The sequence below is a fragment of the Phalacrocorax aristotelis genome, chromosome 5 (genome assembly GCF_949628215.1).
Source record: "Phalacrocorax aristotelis chromosome 5, bGulAri2.1, whole genome shotgun sequence".
In the NCBI taxonomy this organism is placed as follows: Eukaryota; Metazoa; Chordata; class Aves; order Suliformes; family Phalacrocoracidae; genus Phalacrocorax; species Phalacrocorax aristotelis.
Window position 1 is genome coordinate 26,763,111 of NC_134280.1, and position 19,622 is coordinate 26,782,732.

The 19,622-nt window shown below is 44.5% G+C and overlaps 2 protein-coding genes across 2 annotated transcripts in view; both read right to left on the bottom strand.

Annotated features, from left to right (window-relative positions):
- TTN (titin) overlaps positions 1-19,622 on the bottom strand; it is a 240,981-nt gene that overhangs the window by 182,042 nt on the left and 39,317 nt on the right. The window contains exons 44-51 of the mRNA XM_075093587.1: positions 19,143-19,199; positions 4,307-4,585; positions 2,654-3,217; positions 1,872-2,153; positions 1,481-1,759; positions 835-1,113; positions 459-737; positions 48-335 (exon numbers count right to left, since the gene is read on the bottom strand). Coding sequence (XP_074949688.1) covers positions 48-335; positions 459-737; positions 835-1,113; positions 1,481-1,759; positions 1,872-2,153; positions 2,654-3,217; positions 4,307-4,585; positions 19,143-19,199 — 2,307 coding nt within the window. The remainder of the gene's footprint in view (positions 1-47; positions 336-458; positions 738-834; positions 1,114-1,480; positions 1,760-1,871; positions 2,154-2,653; positions 3,218-4,306; positions 4,586-19,142; positions 19,200-19,622) is intronic.
- Positions 9,436-18,300, bottom strand: LOC142057491 (uncharacterized). Its single transcript, XM_075093588.1, has one exon. The coding sequence runs from the start codon at positions 18,198-18,200 to the stop codon at positions 11,970-11,972; it is 6,231 nt and encodes a 2,076-aa protein (XP_074949689.1). The 5' UTR covers positions 18,201-18,300; the 3' UTR covers positions 9,436-11,969.

Here is a 19,622-nt window from a genome sequence, read left to right on the forward strand (position 1 = left end):
TCACATGAAAAGTAAAACTCCAAGAAATGTGAAACGAATTGCCAAACCTTTTATAAACAAAGTGCTACTGCTGTCTTTGCTACCAGCACTGTTTGTGGCTCTGCAAATGTAGACCCCAGCATCAGTTGCATCTAGGTGTTTTATTTCCAAAGATGCAGAGCCTTCTGTGAAGTGTACTGTGTACTTGGCACTTGAAGTGATCTCAGTGTCCTGCTTAAACCAAGAAATCGTCATTGGAAGAGAGCCTGAAACTTTGCAGTCTAGGCGGCATGAGGTGCCAATGATGCTGTCAATATTCTTCAATGGTTTAGTAAAGAAGGGAGGGAGAGTGCGATCTGTTGAGAGTAAAAAAATGAAAGAAACAAACACATGAGCAAAATAGGCATGCAGTTCTGCTTCTGGCTCTGTTGGGCTCAGAGCAGAGTCGCCAAGGCTCTTTGCAAAGAGTCAGTACCAACCTAGCACGGTGAAGCTGGTAGTACAAGAGCTGATGCCCACATCATTGGATATCTCAAAGGTATATTCGCCACTGTCCTGCATTTCAGTGGCATAAAATTTGAGCTGGGCAATGTTATTTTTAAAGCTGATCCTATATTTTTTGCTGGTAGGTAGTGGCCTTCCATCTTTGTACCATTTGGTTTTTAGCTCTGGAGTGCCTGTGACAGTGTACTCCAAAATGGCTGGCTCCCCTGCTGTAACCTGGATCATTTCGGATTTTTCAATGATTTTGGCAGGTTCTACAACAGAATTAAAAGCTGGTGTTAAGAACAAAAGGAAATTGCTCTTCCTCTCAGGTGGGAGACAATGTGGGGATCACAGCACTACTCCACTGACCTTTCACTACTAGTTCACCAAAGCAGGACTGACTTCCTGCATCATTCTCAGCTACGCAGGTGTATTTGCCACCAGAGCTCAGCTGGACACCGGTAATTTGCAGTGTTGCTAGACCATGTTCAAATGTCACTCTCACTTTGTTATCATCTTGAATAATGTCTTTGCCCTTCATCCACATCACAGAAATAGGCTCTGACCCTTTCACCACAGCCTGTAACGTAATACTATCTCCAGCCAGAGCTGTCACATTTTCAATTTTCTTAACAAAAGATGGTGGTTCTAGTTCAAAGAAAAGAGACAAGAAGAAATACTCATCTACTACCACATCATCCCATGAAATCTGCTGCTTAAAGACAAGTTTTATGAGACAGCGTGTGCAGTACATAGCACAATTTAGATAAAGAGCAAGCAAGCAGAAGAGCTGCATTCTCTAGCTGGAAGGTAATGCATGGCCCTTTCAGCTCAATATCCTTCAAATTCAGATTTGATGCCAGGTAAGAGTTAAGATATACACAGAATTTTAAGAGAAGATACTTCTCCTCCCCACCCTCCCCAGCCACCCACAAATCCAAAGGAAAGACATTTTAAGAAATGAGATGCTCTTGCCAATCCCTTCAGGAAGTGGTGTTTTCTCTCTCCCACTGACCTTTCAAGATGTATGTTGCACTGCATATGCACTTCCCGACTTCATTAGCTATCACACACTCATATTCACCGACATCAGCACTATTAAATGAGGACACCTCCAGAGAAATAACAGCTTTCTGAGAGGTCAACCTGTATTTTTTACTACTGCGAATCTGTTTCTTGTCTTTGTACCAGCTAATCTCAAATGGTCCAGTGCCAGCAACCTCACATTGAAGAATGGTGTTTGTTCCCTTCACTACCTCTGCTGGTTCAAGTGTTCGGATGAAAGACGGAGGCTCTATAAAAGCAGCAAGAAAGAATTAGTCATCCATGCAAAAAAAAAAAAAAAAAAAAAAGAAGGGAAGAAGGTTTTTCTCAAGAATGGACTGGCGGCAGCAAGAAGAACAGACCTTTGACAACTACTTCGGTCGTGCAGCTGTCACTTCCAACCTCGTTTACAGCTTCACATGAGTAGCTCCCACTGTCATCAACTTTCATCTCCAAAATATCTAACACAGCCACAGAATTGGCAAAGGACATCCTGTGTGTATTGCTTTCATGGATTTCCTTATTGTTCTTGAACCAAGTAACCTGGATTTCAGGAGACCCTTTGATTTTGCATTGAAGGCGTGCAGAGTCCCCTGGGGTTAGTAAATAAGATGGATCGACCTTCTTCACAAATGATGGTGGTTCTAAAAATGGGAAGAAAAGGGAAGAAAGGGGAAGAAAGGGGGAAAAGGGGAAGAAATAGGGAAGAAAAGGGAAGGAAAGGGGGAAAGGGAAGAAAACCGGAAAAGGGAAAGGGAAAAGGGAAGAAAAGGGGAAAAGAAAAGAAGGGTGAAATACAAAGTTTTGCAAGATTGGTTCCTAGTGCAAGAACAAAACATGACTTCAGAAAAGATCAGCATAATCTTTGCTGAGTTGCAGTTCTTGTGGTTTCTCTTGCCCTCTCTGTCCATCTATCCCCCGCATGCAGGAGCAATTCTTGGATCTGGCTGGTGAAAGAAATATTGAAGCAAGACACCATGAACCAGAAGGCAGCAGGGGAAATGAGCAAGAGGTGAATGAACCTGATGGCAGTTCTGAGAAGAGTTCACAGCATGATTTCAGCCCAAAGAAGTATTTTGCCTGCAAAAGAAGAAATCAGGAACCCAAAACGAGCAAAGGTAAAGGGGACAAAGGACTATCTTACCTCTGACTGTGACGCTGGCAGAAGAGGAGCTGCTTCCCGCCTCATTTGAGGCAGTGCACACATAATGGCCTGAATCCTTGAGCTTAGCCAAAGGAATCTCAAGAGAGGCTATTTTGTCTTCAAAGTAAATCTTATAATCTTTGCCTGGAGGGATTTTGCTTCCATCCTTTGTCCAACCTACTGTTACTTTCCTGTCTTCATCTACCTGACATTCAAGACGTATTTTTTTATTGACTGCTGACTGCACTGACTGCAAAACTTTAATGAAGTGGGGCTTGTCTATAATGACCATTTCAGCCTGGCAAATGTCAGCCCCAAACTTGTTGGAAGCTTTGCAAGTGTAAACCCCTCTGTCACTGGTGGTGAGAAGGAAGATTTCTAACACATGTTTATTTTCCACTTTGGAGATCTTGTGGTGGTCCGAAGGTGAAATGGTCATGCCGTCTTTCTGCCAGGTGACATCAATGACTGGAGTGCCCGAAACAGTACACAGGAACTTGGCACTTTTGCCCACAAAAGTAGTGATAGATTCAGGTCTGGTAAGAAACGTTGGTGGAAATGCTTCTGCAAAACAAAGGGGTTCGATGTTATCCAGAGGTGAGGACCAGTGCTTATGCTCTTTCTCCACATTTGCCAGGGACAAAGAGCAAGAGGGGCCAGTTTTTCACTGGACACTCTTAAGCAAAAGAAATCAGCAATAAAGGAGATAAGAGGTGTTAAAGATGATGAATTTTGGCTTTTGGTTTTATACTTCTTGGGTCTGTATATTGCTCCAGAGCCCAAAGCATTTTGAATTTCTGGAGCAATGTACAAACTAAAGGAAAATAAACCAAAAGCCAGAACTTCTTCCCCCAAGACTGACATGCTTGCACACCATTCCTTCAAGATGGACAAGTCTGCATGTGTTTCAGAGTTTGTGCATCTTTCTTTAGTCTCTGGCACTTAGTGCAGACCACATAAAGACTCTTCCCACAAACAGAAAAGTCAGAGTAAAAAAAAAAATCACAATACACTAAAAGTCCAAAAGATTGTGGGTTTTTTTAAAGAAAAAAAAAAGAAGATAATTGTATAGCTCTCAACAGACAAAAAAGTTTGCAAACTGAAACAGCTTTAGAACCTCTTTTGTTTGTTTAAGACCTCTTTCCCCAGTCACACAGAGTTCTCCTCTGGCCGTGGCACACAGATGTTCAGGTATGCATAGCTGCATAGCCTGCCTCACGAGTATAGCTGCAGGATAAACATAGGGTGCTAGGATAACCACACAGTGGTTATTACACCAAAGAAATCAGGTTTAAAAATGCACGTTTTCTTGCTGTCTGGAAGTTAAATAAACCTTCTTCAAGAATGTATTCACAAACCAATCCCATTCTGTTGATGATCTAGTTACTCCCTATCTCTCTTCCCCTCTTCTTTCTTCTCTTCTGAAACTTTTCACACTGATTCCCTTTTCTAGGCACAGAAAGCACCTAAAAGCAGTATTCTCAAAAATTATTCCTTCTGTATGCTTTCACCTGCCAAAGTTAGGCATGGATTATGTATAATAATGGCAATCAAGAGCCCTACCATAAATGTTTGTAAGTATAGCAGTGAAAGCATTACAATATACCAAGATACTTTATGGAGAAGGAGAAGTGCTTGGAAGTCTGTACTTACCCGTTACTGTTAAAAGGGCTGTAGAGCTTACACTGCCATGCTGGTTGGAAGCCTTACAGCTATACTCTCCATAGTCAACAACCTGAGGCCTCAGGATCTCCAGTGTGGAGAGGTAGTTGGAAGTGCGAATGGAGTATTTGTCCCCATCATATATCTCTCGGCCGGCTTTGTACCACTGGAACCTGACATTAGGAGCAGTCTCTACCTCACAGGTAAACTTGGCCACGTGATTTACAGCCACCTCCAGAGATTCGAGCCTTCTCCTCAGGATCGGTGCAACTGAAATCAGAAGCAGAGAGTAATTCAAAGCCCTGCCCGCTGACAGTTTGGAAAGTAACATTGAAGTAGTGACTGAAAAAGAAAAGGTGATTTATTTGCAATCCACATAAAGTGACTGTGAAAGAAAAAATATCTGTAAGAACTGAAAGTGGTACCAGGTTCAGTGGACAGTCAATGTTATGGTGCATAATGACATCAGGAGACACACTGGTGATACTGGAAAAACAATGTGCAATGGGAATGCACAGTAATGATGATATACAAACATATACTGCACTATCCCGGAGCTGTGAGAAATTATGGTGTGAATGGGAAGTTGTATTAAAACTGTGCAATGACTAAAGACTGAGAGAGGGTGCAGCAGTGAGAAAAGTGGGAAAAGCAGGTCCGCTTCACAGGCAACAATGGGAAGAAGTGGTCAGGACTGAAATACAGCTTGTCCTGACTGCTTGTGTGATGAGAACAGGAAGCAACAAAGCTCCTGAGCAAAGACTGGGGTGAGAGAAGTGAGAGGCTTTGCAATGTGGTAAAAGGAGACCATAAGTCCAGAGATAAAGGAGGCCCTCTGATAAGTGGCATGGTGGTATTAATGTCGCATCCGTATAAAAAGATACAGACACATAGTAGGGCAGTTTCATTAGTAGAGCAGTGTATTAGAAAGGCAGTATTTTATCCCCATAATCCAACCTCTTTTTACAACTGAGAGTTTTGCTGCTGTTGCTCTTTTTCCATCTTTATTCAGCGCCTCACAGGTGTATTCTCCTTGGTGAATCTCCCCGCACACTTTGCTTATTACTAGCGTGTACGTGTCCTGATCTTGCAAACACTTGAATTTGTTGCCTGAAGACACCAGTTTACCCTCAAAGTACCAGTTCACCTCTCTGACATTTGTTATGACAGACACCAGACTGACACTCTCCCCTTCCTCCACAACAGTGTCAACCAGTTTACTGTGTATGATGGGATAACTCTCTTTGCCCAGCTCATTCTCTACCTTCCCAGCTCTAGTTTCCAGACACTCTCTGCCCTCTTCCTCACGTATTTCTTCCCTTTTCTCCTTCCTTTTGAGTATTTCTGTGGGTGTTTCAATGGGAACACCTGTGGAGGCTACATCAGCAGTGGCTGCAGCTGCACCCACATCCTTGATTTGACATTGTCCAGTCACAGTGCTGATTACTTTTGCAGACAAAGGCTGCTCCAGGGGTATTTCTGCCTCCATAATCCTCGCAGCCTGCTGGGGCTCCAGCTTAGAGGTTTCATCACATGATTTTCCTGAGACAAGTGGAGTGGGATGGAATGGCAATGCTTTGGATTTTTCATCTGTCAAGAGATGTTTTTCTTCCCAAATAAGAGAATAGAAAGCCTCCTTCAAGACCATTTTCTGGTCAGCTGTCTGAGTGCTGACTTCTCCCAAGGAGACTGGGATTTCTATGGAATTGAGTTCTCCTGTGGTCACAACATAGGTGCATAGGGTGTGTTTATGTTCCCTGGTGATGTTTATTGTCTGTACTTCAATGTTTTCTTTATCAGCCAACCATTCTGAAAACAAGAGGTTTTGCTCACTTACCACTGCAACTTTCAGTGCATTTCTAATTTGAGACTTAATGTCTAAGTTGCAGCTCTTGGGAACCTGAGTAGTGAGCTGGCTTTCTTTGTTCAGGATTTGGTGTGGCTGGAGCTGGTGAGTGGTGTACATTGTTTCATGGGGTTGTCTCTCTGCCCTTGTACACTGTGTAAGTGGGCTGGCAAGACCGATGACATGTTCCTCCTCCAGCGGCTGGTTTTCTTCTAGCAGCAACGGAAATCTCACAGCCTGTCCTTCACAGATTCTTGCAGCAAAATCTTCCTCTGCTGCTTCCAGGGAAGAAATGTTCTCCAGAAGGACAGCTTGGCCCCCAGTGATGACCAATTCAGAGGGAAATCTGGGTTCAGCCTTCAGCTCAGCTTGCATTGCCTGGAAGCCCTCAAGGACCTGGATGCAGCCACCATCTATGGCACAGCTCTCAGTGGTGCTTGACACCTGTAGAAGGGCTTGGGAAGCCTCTGTCTTCAGAGCAGCCGTTTGCTCTGCTGCCTTGGGGATGACTTGCTCTTTGGGCAAGGGTATCTGTGCAGCTACAGTCCCAAGGCAGCCCGGCAGTTGTGCCTCCATCGCCATTGCAGGCACAACACCCTGGGGGCCAGCAGGGAAGATTTGCAGTGTCTCTGCCAGAAGCCTGCTGCTCTCTTGTGTTGTGGCCAGCTGGGTGAGCATCTCTTCAACACACTGTTCAGCCAAGCAGACCGAAGGCAGGCCAGGCAAGATGTCCTCCCTGGGCAGCACATGCTCTGCCTGGCTCATCTGGAGCTGAAGAAGGGTTAGGGGTTCCCTCACGGCCTCAAGGTTGAGAGCTCCTTCCATGGCAGGAAGCTCGCCAGCCTCCTCGTAGGAGAGCGGGCTTTGGTCCTCTGCCACTGCAGAGTGCTGCAAGGCTGGGCTCTGCCTGCACACAGCATGCTCCTCAGGCAGCACAAGGAGCTCAGCAGAGCATGTGGCCTCACCCAGGGCACTCACTGCCCTGCATGTGTAGATCCCAGAGTCTTCTTCCATGCAATCCTGCACTGTCAGGGAGCCCGAGCCGTCAGGGTGGTAAGCAACAGAATGACGTGCATCAGAGAAGAGCTGCTCACTCCCCTTGAACCACTGCACACTGGGGCGCGGCTCTCCAGCCACAATGTACTCAAAGACTGCGGTGAAGCCTGGTGCACACTGCACACTGTCTGGCTCCCTGGCAAAGCAAGGGACCCCTGGTATATGCTGCCGCCGCACGTGGAGGTGGGCGCTGCATGTGGTCTTACCGTGTACATTGCTGGCCACGCACGTGTACTCACCTTCATCCTGCAAACCTGCATATGGGAGGATGAGGCTGTGGTCATTGCCAGCAAACACTAACTTACAGTTCAGGGATGGGGTTAGCTTCATATTGTTGAAAAACCAACGGATTTTGGGTGTGGGGCTGCCAGTAACAGTAACAGAGAGCCTAGCTACATCTCCCTGCCAGACTTCAACATCTGAGACCTGTTTGAGGAAAACAGGGGCTTTGCCCCCCTCCTCCATTTTCATCTTTGCTTTGCTGGAATAAACTGGTTTTTCAGGCTCAAATTCAAGTGTTTTCTCTCTATCAGGCAACTGAAGGCTGCTGCTGTAGCCTTCACTTCTTTCTTCCTCAGAAGACACAACAAGAGAGCTAGAGATCCCTGTATGGAAAAAAATTGTTTAGTTTTACCAGAAGGTTTAAGAGAACACCTGTAGATAGCAATAAACAGTGTTAGAGCAACTGTTTTTTTAATATCTGGAGGCTTTCTCAACACGGAACAGAAGTGAACAATGCAAATTATGTCCTCTTGCTGTCAAATACACACCTGCCAAAAACAACAAGACATGCTGTGCTGTCAGGTTACTTATGAACTTTCGATCTGTATCAATGTGGGTGTCTCTTTAAACCTCACATTACATTATGGGTTAGGCATACCCCTAGCGTGGACAGTGCAAGTAACAGTCAAGCAACATTGGTGCATTTCACAAATATAATTAAAGTGGTATGTGCCATACATATTTGTATGTACACTCATACAAACAAGTACAGCAGAGCAATGCTAAGACCCTGGTTTAATTCAAAACATCAAGAGAAAGCAGAATGACAGAATTAGGATTGGAAAAATAACATGAACTTTTCAGCTCATGATCTTTCTCTGGTGCCATTAGTTCATCTCTTTCAGCTCTATCTTTTGGCTAACACACTAAGATATGACCTCTCCTTCACCAGCTTAGTCCTGTTTTTGTCATTAGGCCTTTATGTTTACAAATCATGAGGTTTCACCCTAGATTTAATGTCAATTAAAATCTCTGCTTTTAAACTCCTCCCTGTCACAATGTTGTGTATTAAAACTCCCACAATACCAGAGAAAAAGAGGACAGAGCACTTTAAGGTTTTCCTTTTTCTTGCCTTTGTGAATTTAGACATTTATGTGTTGGACCTCTTTGTTCTAATGGTGGTTTAAAAATAAGAGGCAGCTTACATCACGAACATGTCCTTCTCTGCAGATGCTCAGCACTAGAAACACCAGTGAAATCTAAGACTTCCAGGAATGGAACAAGCCATCCATGAAAAGCACAGCGCAAAGAAAACTTTTGGAAATCAAATCCTGTTATCCTCACTGAGTCAAGTTTGCTCAGTTAAGGCCCACAGTATTTGATGCTGGAAAGAGATGAGAGTTGTTAGAATAAAAGAAGTGTGAGTGGATAAACGTCCCCAAGCACTCTAACGGTGAACCATGGTAAGTCCTTCAATTACAGTGTCTTAAATTCCAAAACTTATTGTGAGATAATTTTTGCTGCACTGCAGTAAACAACTATAAAGAAGAACAGAATAATCCATACCTAATTCTTTCTCATTTTTTTTAGCAATTATTAATCTTGCCACAAATACCATCATATACATGACATAGCACAGTCCATAGAGTGATCAACTGCAGAGAAGACATGCTTAGGTAAAAAAACAAATTACACCAGTCCTTCAGTATTACCTACCAGCCTTGTTAAAACAGTATGGAATTATCCCCAGAAATACAACATGCTAGTGAATTTGAGAGTGGGTGGCAGGACTGGGCCCATAATAAAGTATAAAAATTGCAGAATGGAACCTATGCTAGCACACATGACAATGCTTTATATACAGGAGTGTGGCAAAAATTAATGCACTTTTATGTGTTCCTGGATATTTATGACAGAAAAACTATACCAATACTTTTTCATATTTTAGCTATGTCTGTGAAATTAATAAAGTACAAGACGCGACGGACTTAAATCATTTACATATTTATTTCACAAATTAACCGTACATGTTAACATTCAATACACATTGATGACAAACAAACATAATTAATCCTTTTTTAAAGATACTTTGTTTGTAGAAATGAAGATGGAATTAAACCTGACAATGAAATTATGAATTTTGTAATTCTTACGAAAGCACGGGATTTTAAAGACAGGTAGTCAATCATGGCTCTAATCTATACCAGTTGCCCCAGAGTAAGTTTATTAAAAACTAGAATTACTCCAGATTCATATCATTGTAGGTTAGGTGAGACTGTGTCTCTCCATAAGCACATGATAGTACTCCTGGCTAATGTCTGAAACTTAAAACAAGACTTTTAAACTTACAGAAACCACAAATGCTACTACACAAGTAGAGATAAAGATGCTTGGCCATATATTCCAGATGTGAACATGAACTTGGACCTGTTTAGCTTACGGTTTCAAAAAAAATTATGGGCCTGTTTCTACTAAAAATTTCATTTAATTTACATGCAAATTAAACACATTTCATAATTGCTTAGGACTTAACCGAAGGGCCTCTGACCTCTTTGGCTTTGGACCTGAAAGATCCCTCATGTCAAAGCTGACATATAACATCAGACAATTCATGCCAACATTCCTAGGGACCTCTGCTGTCTAATGAATCGGTTAGTGCTACACATCTACACAAGGAATGGATTAAGGACACATCACAAAGCAATTCTTTCCCAGCACAATGTTGGGTCAGACACTCATGCTTCTCTTTCCTACCACCATTTCCTATGAGAAATCACAATTATTTCTGTCTTTTAACAACATAGAAATCTTAAATATTTATCATAGGGTCATGACTGAGAAGAAACTGACGTGGCACACAGGTATTAGCCTAAGCACTCCAGTCATTTTCCCTGTGTATTGGGACATTAGAACTTGCCACTCCTGACGTTAAGTTTCTATCAGGCAACACAACTGGGCAAAGTGAATCTTTTGATCTTTTGATCCAAGGTGAGTGATGGGATAGTCTTAAAGATTACTGAGTTTTTGAGGCATGCTGACCTCAATGTGAGGACACATCAAACTCAGAAATAAGAACATGCATGAACATAACTGAATATACTATAGGAATAGTTGTTTTATGCTCCTTAAAGCAGTTTGCAAGGCAACTGACAGCAATTTGTAAATAACTGGAAGAACCTTATGAACACGTAATCAAAGTAAAATTAATTTTTGCTTAGGGTTGTTGAACTCAAGGTTTCACCTTGGCATAGAGGTAACTGGAAAGCTAACATATGCATTAGAGAGTTACTTAACTTTTGATAAACATTAATTAATAACTTTCAAACTTTTAACATATTTTTAAATAAATACGTCATTGTTTATGTAAGATAGATTTACTTCTGATTTAATTATGTCAGCTTCTGCTGATTCCTCCTCCTATTATTTTAAATACAAAAATATGCACTCACATTGAGAAATTAATGTAAAAGTCTCTTCTGCTGTGAAAATGTTACAGATAACAATTGAATGTATTCTACTTATTTCTGGTCATATTGACACATAGCACACTTATGTTACTAATTAAAAAAAAGAAAAAAGGAATATGTGGAGATTTAGTTCTAATGTGAAACAAGAATACTGCATTAAAAAAGATCTCACTTTTTACTACCATGCATTTTTTATGAATGACACTGGAATACGGGGACAACCAAAATTATTTTAATGAATTTACAGTTACATCATTGATTTATTATACTCCCTCTCCTTTCCCTTTAATTTTTAAAGATACAGTACAAAATATGTTTTCATGTTTATTACTTGGTAATAGAGAAAAAAATCCTGTCCAGTCACTACTAATGCAAAACTTTCTTTTTCTTCCCATTGTGTTGCTTTCCTTTGCAACAGCATAATTTTATTGACTTAAAAAAAAAGTCATTTAATTCCATGAGTCAGTAGAATGAAGCCCATGGATGTAAGAACTTTGCAGTGATAGAAACTGTAAACACAGGATTTGAATCAGTGAGACTCACATGTTCTGACACAACATTGTGAGAACGGGGAGTACCAGTTTAAGGAGTTCCTTCACAGAACTATATGCAAACTAAACAGCAAGTGGAAGTTAGTATTTCATACCTTTAGGTTACAAGGAAAAGGTGGTTTCTACATTTTCAGGTGATTTCTAGCCTACATAAAACAATAATGATAGTACTGTTACAGACACATAGGAATATGTACACTATACAAAAAAAATTAGTCCTACATAAATGAGTGTCAATTAAAATATCTTTACAAAAATGAGTAAGGAGCTTGGAAGGAGCCTGAAATATACCTCAGTGCAGAAAGTGTACACAAGATGTATGCACAGACTGAATCTCACTTAAATTCCCCAGTAAAGGCAAGTTTAAGTGAGATAGAAATATGCCCACATAGAGTGGTTTTCATCCCTAAAGAGATGAAAAACAATGCCCTAAAATGAGTGCTGCATTTTTACCTGCAGTGAACAACAGAATAAAAACATTCAATATTTCAAAAGAAATAAATTATGGAAATTTAGTATAATGTTAACACAGCACAAGTCTCAGCAGTTCCTGCCCTGTTAGAAGCTACACATTTGTACTGTCCACTGTCACTTTGCATCAAGTTTTCAATAGTAAGGCTATGAAACCCACCCTGCTCTTCCTGTGCATAGTACCTATGCCCTTCTAACAACACCCCATCCTTGTACCAATGGACACTTGGGTGGGGGGAACCAGTCACAAGGCACTGGAAGCATGCTGAGGCACCTACAAATGTACTGTAGTCAGAAATCAGCCTCAGAAATTTGGGAGGTGTGTCTGTGATCTGGAACTCAAAGCTGCAGCTCTCTGAGTCCTCTGCCCTAAACTCAACCCATTCTTCTTGGGATGGCTTTGCGAACACACCAAAATTAATGTCAACACACTTCTCCGCTTCCATTTCCTGCTCTTGTTGAGTCATTGCAAGCAGTCGGATTGCTTTCTCTGAGCCATCTATGTGTGGCTCAAACTCAAACTCCAGCTCTATTTCTGACTGGTCACCTGGGCTCACAGTCTTATTCAAAAGTAAGTCACACTTCTGGGGCCTGTGTGGTTCACTGCCCGTGACTGTCTCACTGCTCACCTTAGCACTTCCTCCCTGCTGAGCCATGACCACAAGGGAGCCTTTGCACATTGCTTCTCCCAGCCTATTGACTGCCCGACAGTGATACCAACCATGATCAGAAGGACCTACATTTTGGACCTTCAGACTGTGAAGTCCCTCCTTCTGACTCACAACGTACTTCCCCGTGGCTGGTGTCACACAGGTGTCACCTCTGAACCACTGCACTACTGGGACAGGAGTACCTGTTACCACACACTCAAACACTGCCTCCGAGCCTTCTGTCACCTCAACATCTGCAAAGGGCACAGCAAAACGGGGAGGCATTTCAGTGACTTGGAAATCGATTTTTACATCCTCATTCTCCTCTGCGACCAAGCCTGCAGCTTGCTCCAACAAGGCAAGTGGAAGGACATCCAGGGAAACAACCATGCTCTTCTTATCTGGGCTAAACTCAGGACTGGTTATGATTTTGACCTGCTTCTCGAACTGCTTCACCTCATTTTCATCCAGCTCCACTTCCAGGAGGATTTCCTGTGGTGAAGGTGACCTTGAAGATGTAGTTTGCTCCAGGTCAAAGTGGATAACATGCTGGTGGGTGACAGGGGGTGGCAGTGCTAGTGACCGTCCATCTTCAGACAAAACTTCCAACTGAGCAATACTTTTAGCTTCTCCAACAATGTTCACTGCATGGCACAGATACTGTCCTCCATCAGCTTTCTGGACATTAGTGATCTCCAGCATGCATTTGTCCCCGTCCTTCTCTATCCGCACTCTCTCATCCAGCTCCAACAGAGATTTATTATGGTACCACTTCACCCCTGGCTGGGGCACACCCACCACCTCGGCCACAAAGCTCAGTGTGCTGCCCTCATACAGCCTCCTCCCACTCAATGCCTTGAGGAATGCAGGTGGCATCTCTCTGCCTGATGGCTCTAGGGCTTCACAGGGGGTCCTAAACACCTCAGCCTGTGGAAGGTCTGGAGTCTGCTGCCTTCTCTCACAGAGGGGGAGCATGGCCAGGGCATCCATATACTCCCCAGTGGGTGTCCGGTACCGCTCTGGTGGTGTGCTGTCCCCTGACGCAGAGTAGGGTCCCTCAAGGGGTGTGAGGTAGCACTCTGAGGGTGTGTTGCATTTTGAACCCTCGGAGGGTGTGGAGTAATGCTCAGGTGGTGTGCTACACCCTGAGCCCGCGGATGGTGTAGAGTAGCGCTCAGGTGGCGTGCTACACCCTGAGCCCGCAGATGGTGTGAAGTAGCGTTCAGGTGGCGTGCTGTACCCTGAGCCCTCGGATGGTGTGGAGTAGCGTTCAGGTGGCGTGCTGTACCCTGAGCCCTCAGATGGTGTGGAGTAGTGCTCTGGTGGTGTGCTGTATCCTGAGCCCTCGGATGGTGTGGAGTAGCGTTCAGGTGTGCTGAGTGGTGTGTGGTAGGATGCTGATGAAGCGGTTTCAAAGATCTCCACTGAAGAGGGAGGTGTATAGAAGCGGTCTGAATCAGGTGACTCCTCTCCACTCCCGCTCTCCAGCTCTATAGACATTTCTGACTCAGGAGAGAAGGGCCGTACAAGTTCCTGCTGGTTGTTGTAATAGTCATAAACTGTGCTGAAGGTAACCTCCTCCACTTCCAGTGAAGTGATGGTCTCTCGCTGTTCCTTCTGAACTGTCCCTTTGAGATCTGGAGTTTCCTGCATCCCAGCTGACCTTAAATACTTGGCTAGGGACAAGTCAGACTCCATCTCTGAGGCTTGAACAGCACTGGGCTCTGGACCTGCAGAAGTATCCTCCCACAGTCCTTCTCCATCCAAACTATTCTCACAGGCTTCCTCAGTGGGAGTCCTCTTCTTGCCCCAAGACTCCTTCCTTTGCTCCTTCTGTGCCACAGGATCATCCATTACTAAACCAAGTAAGAGTTGTCCAAAAGAGAAGCCCTTGGTTGTGTTTGGTTCCTGCTGAGTGTCCCTGAGAACCTCCTCAGGGGAATCTGTGCTTTCTCTCTCACAGGTGGAGCTAATCATTCCTGTCTGAAAGACCTTTTCTATCCCAGAACCTTCTTCCTCGTCAGCCTGATGCCCAGCCTGGGGTTTCTTTTCACGTGCAGCTTTTATCAAGTCGATGATGAAGTTGTCACTCTCAGAGTCTGTGGTCTCCAGTCGCTCCCCACTCTCCCGCACATGTGTTTCCTGCACTCCTCTTTGGAAATTTGCTGTGGACTCCACCAGAAAACTATTAATTTGTCCCTCAATTGAACCCTCCCCAGAGAAACCCACCTTTGACTCACGAGTTTCTTCAGCAGAGGATCCCTCTTCAGCAGATACCATGATGCTGCCAAGGTCCCCATTGGGGATCTGCAAATCAGCCCTTCTGAGTTCTCTTGGCTGTGCCTCTTCCTGGGCACCAACCTCCTCCTGCTGCATCCTGTAGCTCTGACGCAGCTCCTCACTCAGAGACATCGCTTCCACAAGCACATCATGTTGGTGCATGGGGGACATGAGCCCAGTCACTCCTACTTCCACACTCTGTGGATCTGGGTGGGTTTGTGCCTGTTCTGTGCCCACAGTCTCTGCAGCTGAGAAAGGCTCCACAAACTTCTTCAGATCAAATGTGATCTTGGTCTCATCAGTCTCAGATGGCAACAACTGCTCTTTGAAATGCATTTCTTCTAGGTGAACTTCAACTTCCTCAGTAAAATCCTGACCTGAGTTTTCTGTGCCAGGAGTGAGGATTAGATCCAAAGAAGAGTTGCCTGCATCAGACTCCATTTCTTGCAGCATTTGTCCATCATTGTGCATTTCCCAGTGTGCGGCATCCCCAGCATCAATCGTTTCTTCTTTACAAAGATGATCATCAACCTTGTCGTCCTGGTCAATGTCAGCTGATCTCTCTTGCTCTATGCCTTGTTCTTCCTGCTGCTCTTCTGTACAGAAGTCATAAAAGCCAAACTGTTCCTTTGTGGGTGTGCTTGCAATGTTGTCCTGCAGGTGGGGCACACTTAGCTCTTCTACAAGAGGCACATCAGGAGACATTACTTCCCAGCCAGGGTTATCACTCTCTATGTAAACATTACCCTCCTCTTGCACCACAGGTGATATAGGAATGAAAACTTGTGAATCCTCACACTCCCTTGCCAGAGCAGACTGCTCAGAGGCATGCGTTTGCCCTTTCACTTCCATAAATGGTGATTTCAAGATGTCCCAGGTCACAGTAACTGTACGTGGTACCACCTTGTCTCCTTCAGCCCCCAGCTCCTCTGAAATGTGACCTGAGCCCTTGGCCACCAGTTCATGTTCTTCCCTGGACATGGTGGGGTGCAGCTCAGTGGCATCAGTTCGAAAGCTGTGTTCCTCGGAGACAGCATTTCCCCTGTGCTGCCTCATCTCAGAAACACCATCTGCATCCCTCACACTTTCTTCTGTATAACCCATTTCTTGCTTTGCATAAACTTCCATGGTATCCAGCACCATCATTTTCTTCATCTCACTTTCCCTTAACTGAGGAGTTTTCTCAAGCTCCTCTCCCAACTGCTCAGCAGGAGACGGAGACAGCTGTAGGTGGTCTTCCTCCTCCTTGGAACATGTGATCTGTTCCTCTTTATCTTTCCCAAGTGTGTGGAGGCCTTGGAGGTGCAGAGCATGGTCCATGGCAGGCAGTTCCTCAGTGCCTCCACCCTTGCTATACAACCTGGGTGCACTGGGCTGCACAGTCAGCTTAGAGGCAGTCTGTGCTGTTCCAGCCACATTCTTGGCCACGCAACAGTACAGACCAGCATCTGCAACAGAGACCCCTTGGATATATAAGCGGTACATGCCATTCTTGCCTTCCTCGAACCTCAGCCTCTCACTGGCAGGGAGGTTCTGGCCATTCAGGGACCAGGACACAGCCGGTGGGGGCTGCCCAGATACAGCACACTCCAACACCACTGCCTCCCCTTCACAGCAATGAATGTGTGCTGGGGCTTCTGCCACAATTTGTGGTGGCTCATTTCCCACATCAAATGAAAACCTGAACTTGTGCTTTATGGTGGGAGCAGCCTGGTCTGGAGAGGTCTGTGTGGTCTCCCTCATCTCTGTGTCTTGCTCTGGTGTTGGAGTCGGGGCAGTGATTTTGATTTCCACAGGCAGTGACAGCAAGTCTGAGTCTGGAACTGCACTTGGCAGTTCCTGCTCTGCTGTGAAGGCCAGGCCAACTACTTCCTCCTCCTCTTCCACCTTCTCTTCCTTATTCTCTTTCTCCCCTTCTTCTTCCTCCTTCACTTTCACCTCCTCTTCCTTCTCCTCTTTCTTCCCTTCTTCTTCCTCCTCCTCCTCCTTCTTCATGGCCTCATAGCCTGGCATCCGCTGCCTCACATGGAGTGCAGCTGAGGTGCTGACTGTTCCCAGCGGGTTGAAGATCACGCAGGTAACGGTGCCACCATGCTGTGGGAGCAGGGATGGGAAAGTCAGTGTAGAGTGGCACTCTGTGGTGTGAACGGCTGTGCCCCGGATGCGCCCCACGGGCTTGGTGTTGTTGTACCAAGTGACTGTGGGCTGTGGGCGCCCATGGAAGAGGCAGGAGAAGGTGCATCTTTGCCCCTCAACAGCCTCCTGGGGCTTGATCTCCTGGACAAAAAGGGGTGGGCAGGGCTCCAGGAGCCCACATGGCATGTGCCATCTCTCCCCTGTGGCCCTGGGCCTGTGGTACCCCTTCACTACCTGCACAGTGAGGGGGTCAGAGCCATCCATCATGGCAACTGCCTCAGGTGGGCTGGGTTTCCTAAGAGGGCCCTCCTGGGGCATGGACATGAGGGATTCCTGCTTCTTTTTCAGCGCTGCCCTCTTTGCCTCTCGCAGCCGCTGCAGCTTCCAACGGATCTCCTCATCCAGCAGCTCCTCAGCATCTGCCACTGTGCCACTGTGCTCTCTACCGCATGCCAGCCCTGGACGGTGAGGCCCCACCAGTGGCAGCTTTTGGAAATGGATGGTTCGTACCATGCCCCGGGCTGGGGAGAGGCTCCCAAGCAACTGCTCGGCCTCCTGCCCCTTGTCAAAGGGCGAGCCAGTGCAGCGGAGCACCACCCGAAGCCGGTCCTTCTGCTGCTGCTGCAGCAGGCATTCCCATCTCTCCCGCATCCACTCTGCTTTCCCTGTGAAACCCAAGCCCTGTTGCTCCCCACTGCGTGCCACCAGCAGCGAGGCAGTGGACTCAGCTGAGCCCTCGCTGTTAATGGCAAATACCCTGTAGCTGCCAGCATCGTACTCCTGCACATCCTGCACCTCCAGGCTGGCACTGTGCATGTACTCTTCACTCTCAGTGCGGATCACCTTGCGGCGGTCCTGGTGGACTGGCCGGTTGTTGTGAAACCAGGCCATGTGGGGCGCTGGGCATGCCACCAGCTTGCACTGGAAGAGTGCAGGGTCCCCCTCCAACACAGACCTACACTTGAGGCCCTGTGTGAATGTGGGTTTACAGTTCTGGGTGTAAGCCAGCACTGCTGCTGTCCCAGGTCCCTCGAGGTTCACGTTGCTGTGCTGGTCTGCAAGAGAGGGAGACTGGGTGAGAACATGCCACACTTTGCCTGCTGTCTGATTGAAAAAAAAACGAAATAGCAATATATTGAAATAAAATATGGGCATGCAACAGATTTCATCACACACCCAGGAAAAAAAAAGTAATTCACTCACCATATTTGTTCGAATAAACGCAACGCCTTGCTCTGTTTTAAAGATTGACACGAAAATCGTTCCTTGTCTGTTCTTTCTTCAGATTGTGGAAATTTCTTCTTGAACAAGCAAAAATGAATTTCAAAATAACACGTTCTTCTGCGTGTATGTTTTTGCTGCCTGGAAAAGCTGTGTGTCTTTGGGTGGCAAAGAAGAAAATCTTACCTGACTTGCAGACAGTAGAATAAACGCCCTTTCTGACCCTTCTGCTTGTAGATTAAATGTTCAAACAATTGAGAAAAATATTTTGAAAGATATTTTTAAAAGTAAGCAATTAGCTAACATGAAATGAGAAGGCGTTTATTCGAACTAATACAGCCACTAACTTCAGAGTGTTATGCACAGGGAAAAAGGCAAGCAACATGAACCACATATGCTATCTGCAAGCCAGGGTAAGAGAAGTATAATGATGAATTAATCTATGTAAAAAAAATGCAAGGAATCAATGGGAATGTGTAGCTTTCACATATCCTAAACAACAAATGCTTTCTATTATACTTCATCCATCCAGTAGTGTCCATTGACTGATTAATGTTAGGTTGCTAACTTGTTTAAAAATCATAAGTAAAATTTGTATAACTTCCTTCTGAAGTAAACTATTCCATGCATTCAAAAGGAAATTGAACAAATAAATGCTCTGTGAACAGCTGCAAAGCATGAAGTAAAAGTTAAGAATATGGCTGCAAAATTATAAATTTGAAGTTTTAAACATATTTTAAAACTTAAATAACCTTATAATGCAGGTAACCCTTTGCATATCAAAACAAACATGCAACATATTCCAGTATGCTTTAAAGTGTGTCCTTCTTTCCCCGTCAGACACTACGAGTAAGCAGATAAAAGCTTTTCACAATGGTACTAATTACTGTTACTACTTATTCAGAGTAACATCATTGGTGACTGTACCTTTCACTTCCATTTCAATCTCTTCCTCTAGCTTCTTATGAATAATTTGTTCAGGAGCTAGAATAAAAAGACAAAGATTTTTGAGCTTTAATTGCTAAATATGCCAACCAACACTTTAGGTAGTAAAAACATCCAATCTCTTGTAAATATACGGAAATTCACACATACATACACATAAATGCATGCCAAACAATTCAAACACTTGATAAATTTTGAGAACAGTGTAATCAAATGTTTCTAAACTTGTTTGCAATGTACACTTTTCTATAAGATTTGCTTTCTTTTTTGCAGGGTGGGGCAAAGTTTCAAATGTAACATGCCTTTATCATGCCTTAAATCCCTGAAGAAAACATTCAACAATCCACAGACTAATGAGATGCTTCTCGTTCTTTATCATCTCCTAGGGAATGAATGCACTGGAATGCAATGATTCTATGCATGAGGAATTGATACTTGGAAGGAACATGCAGTTGCCAACCT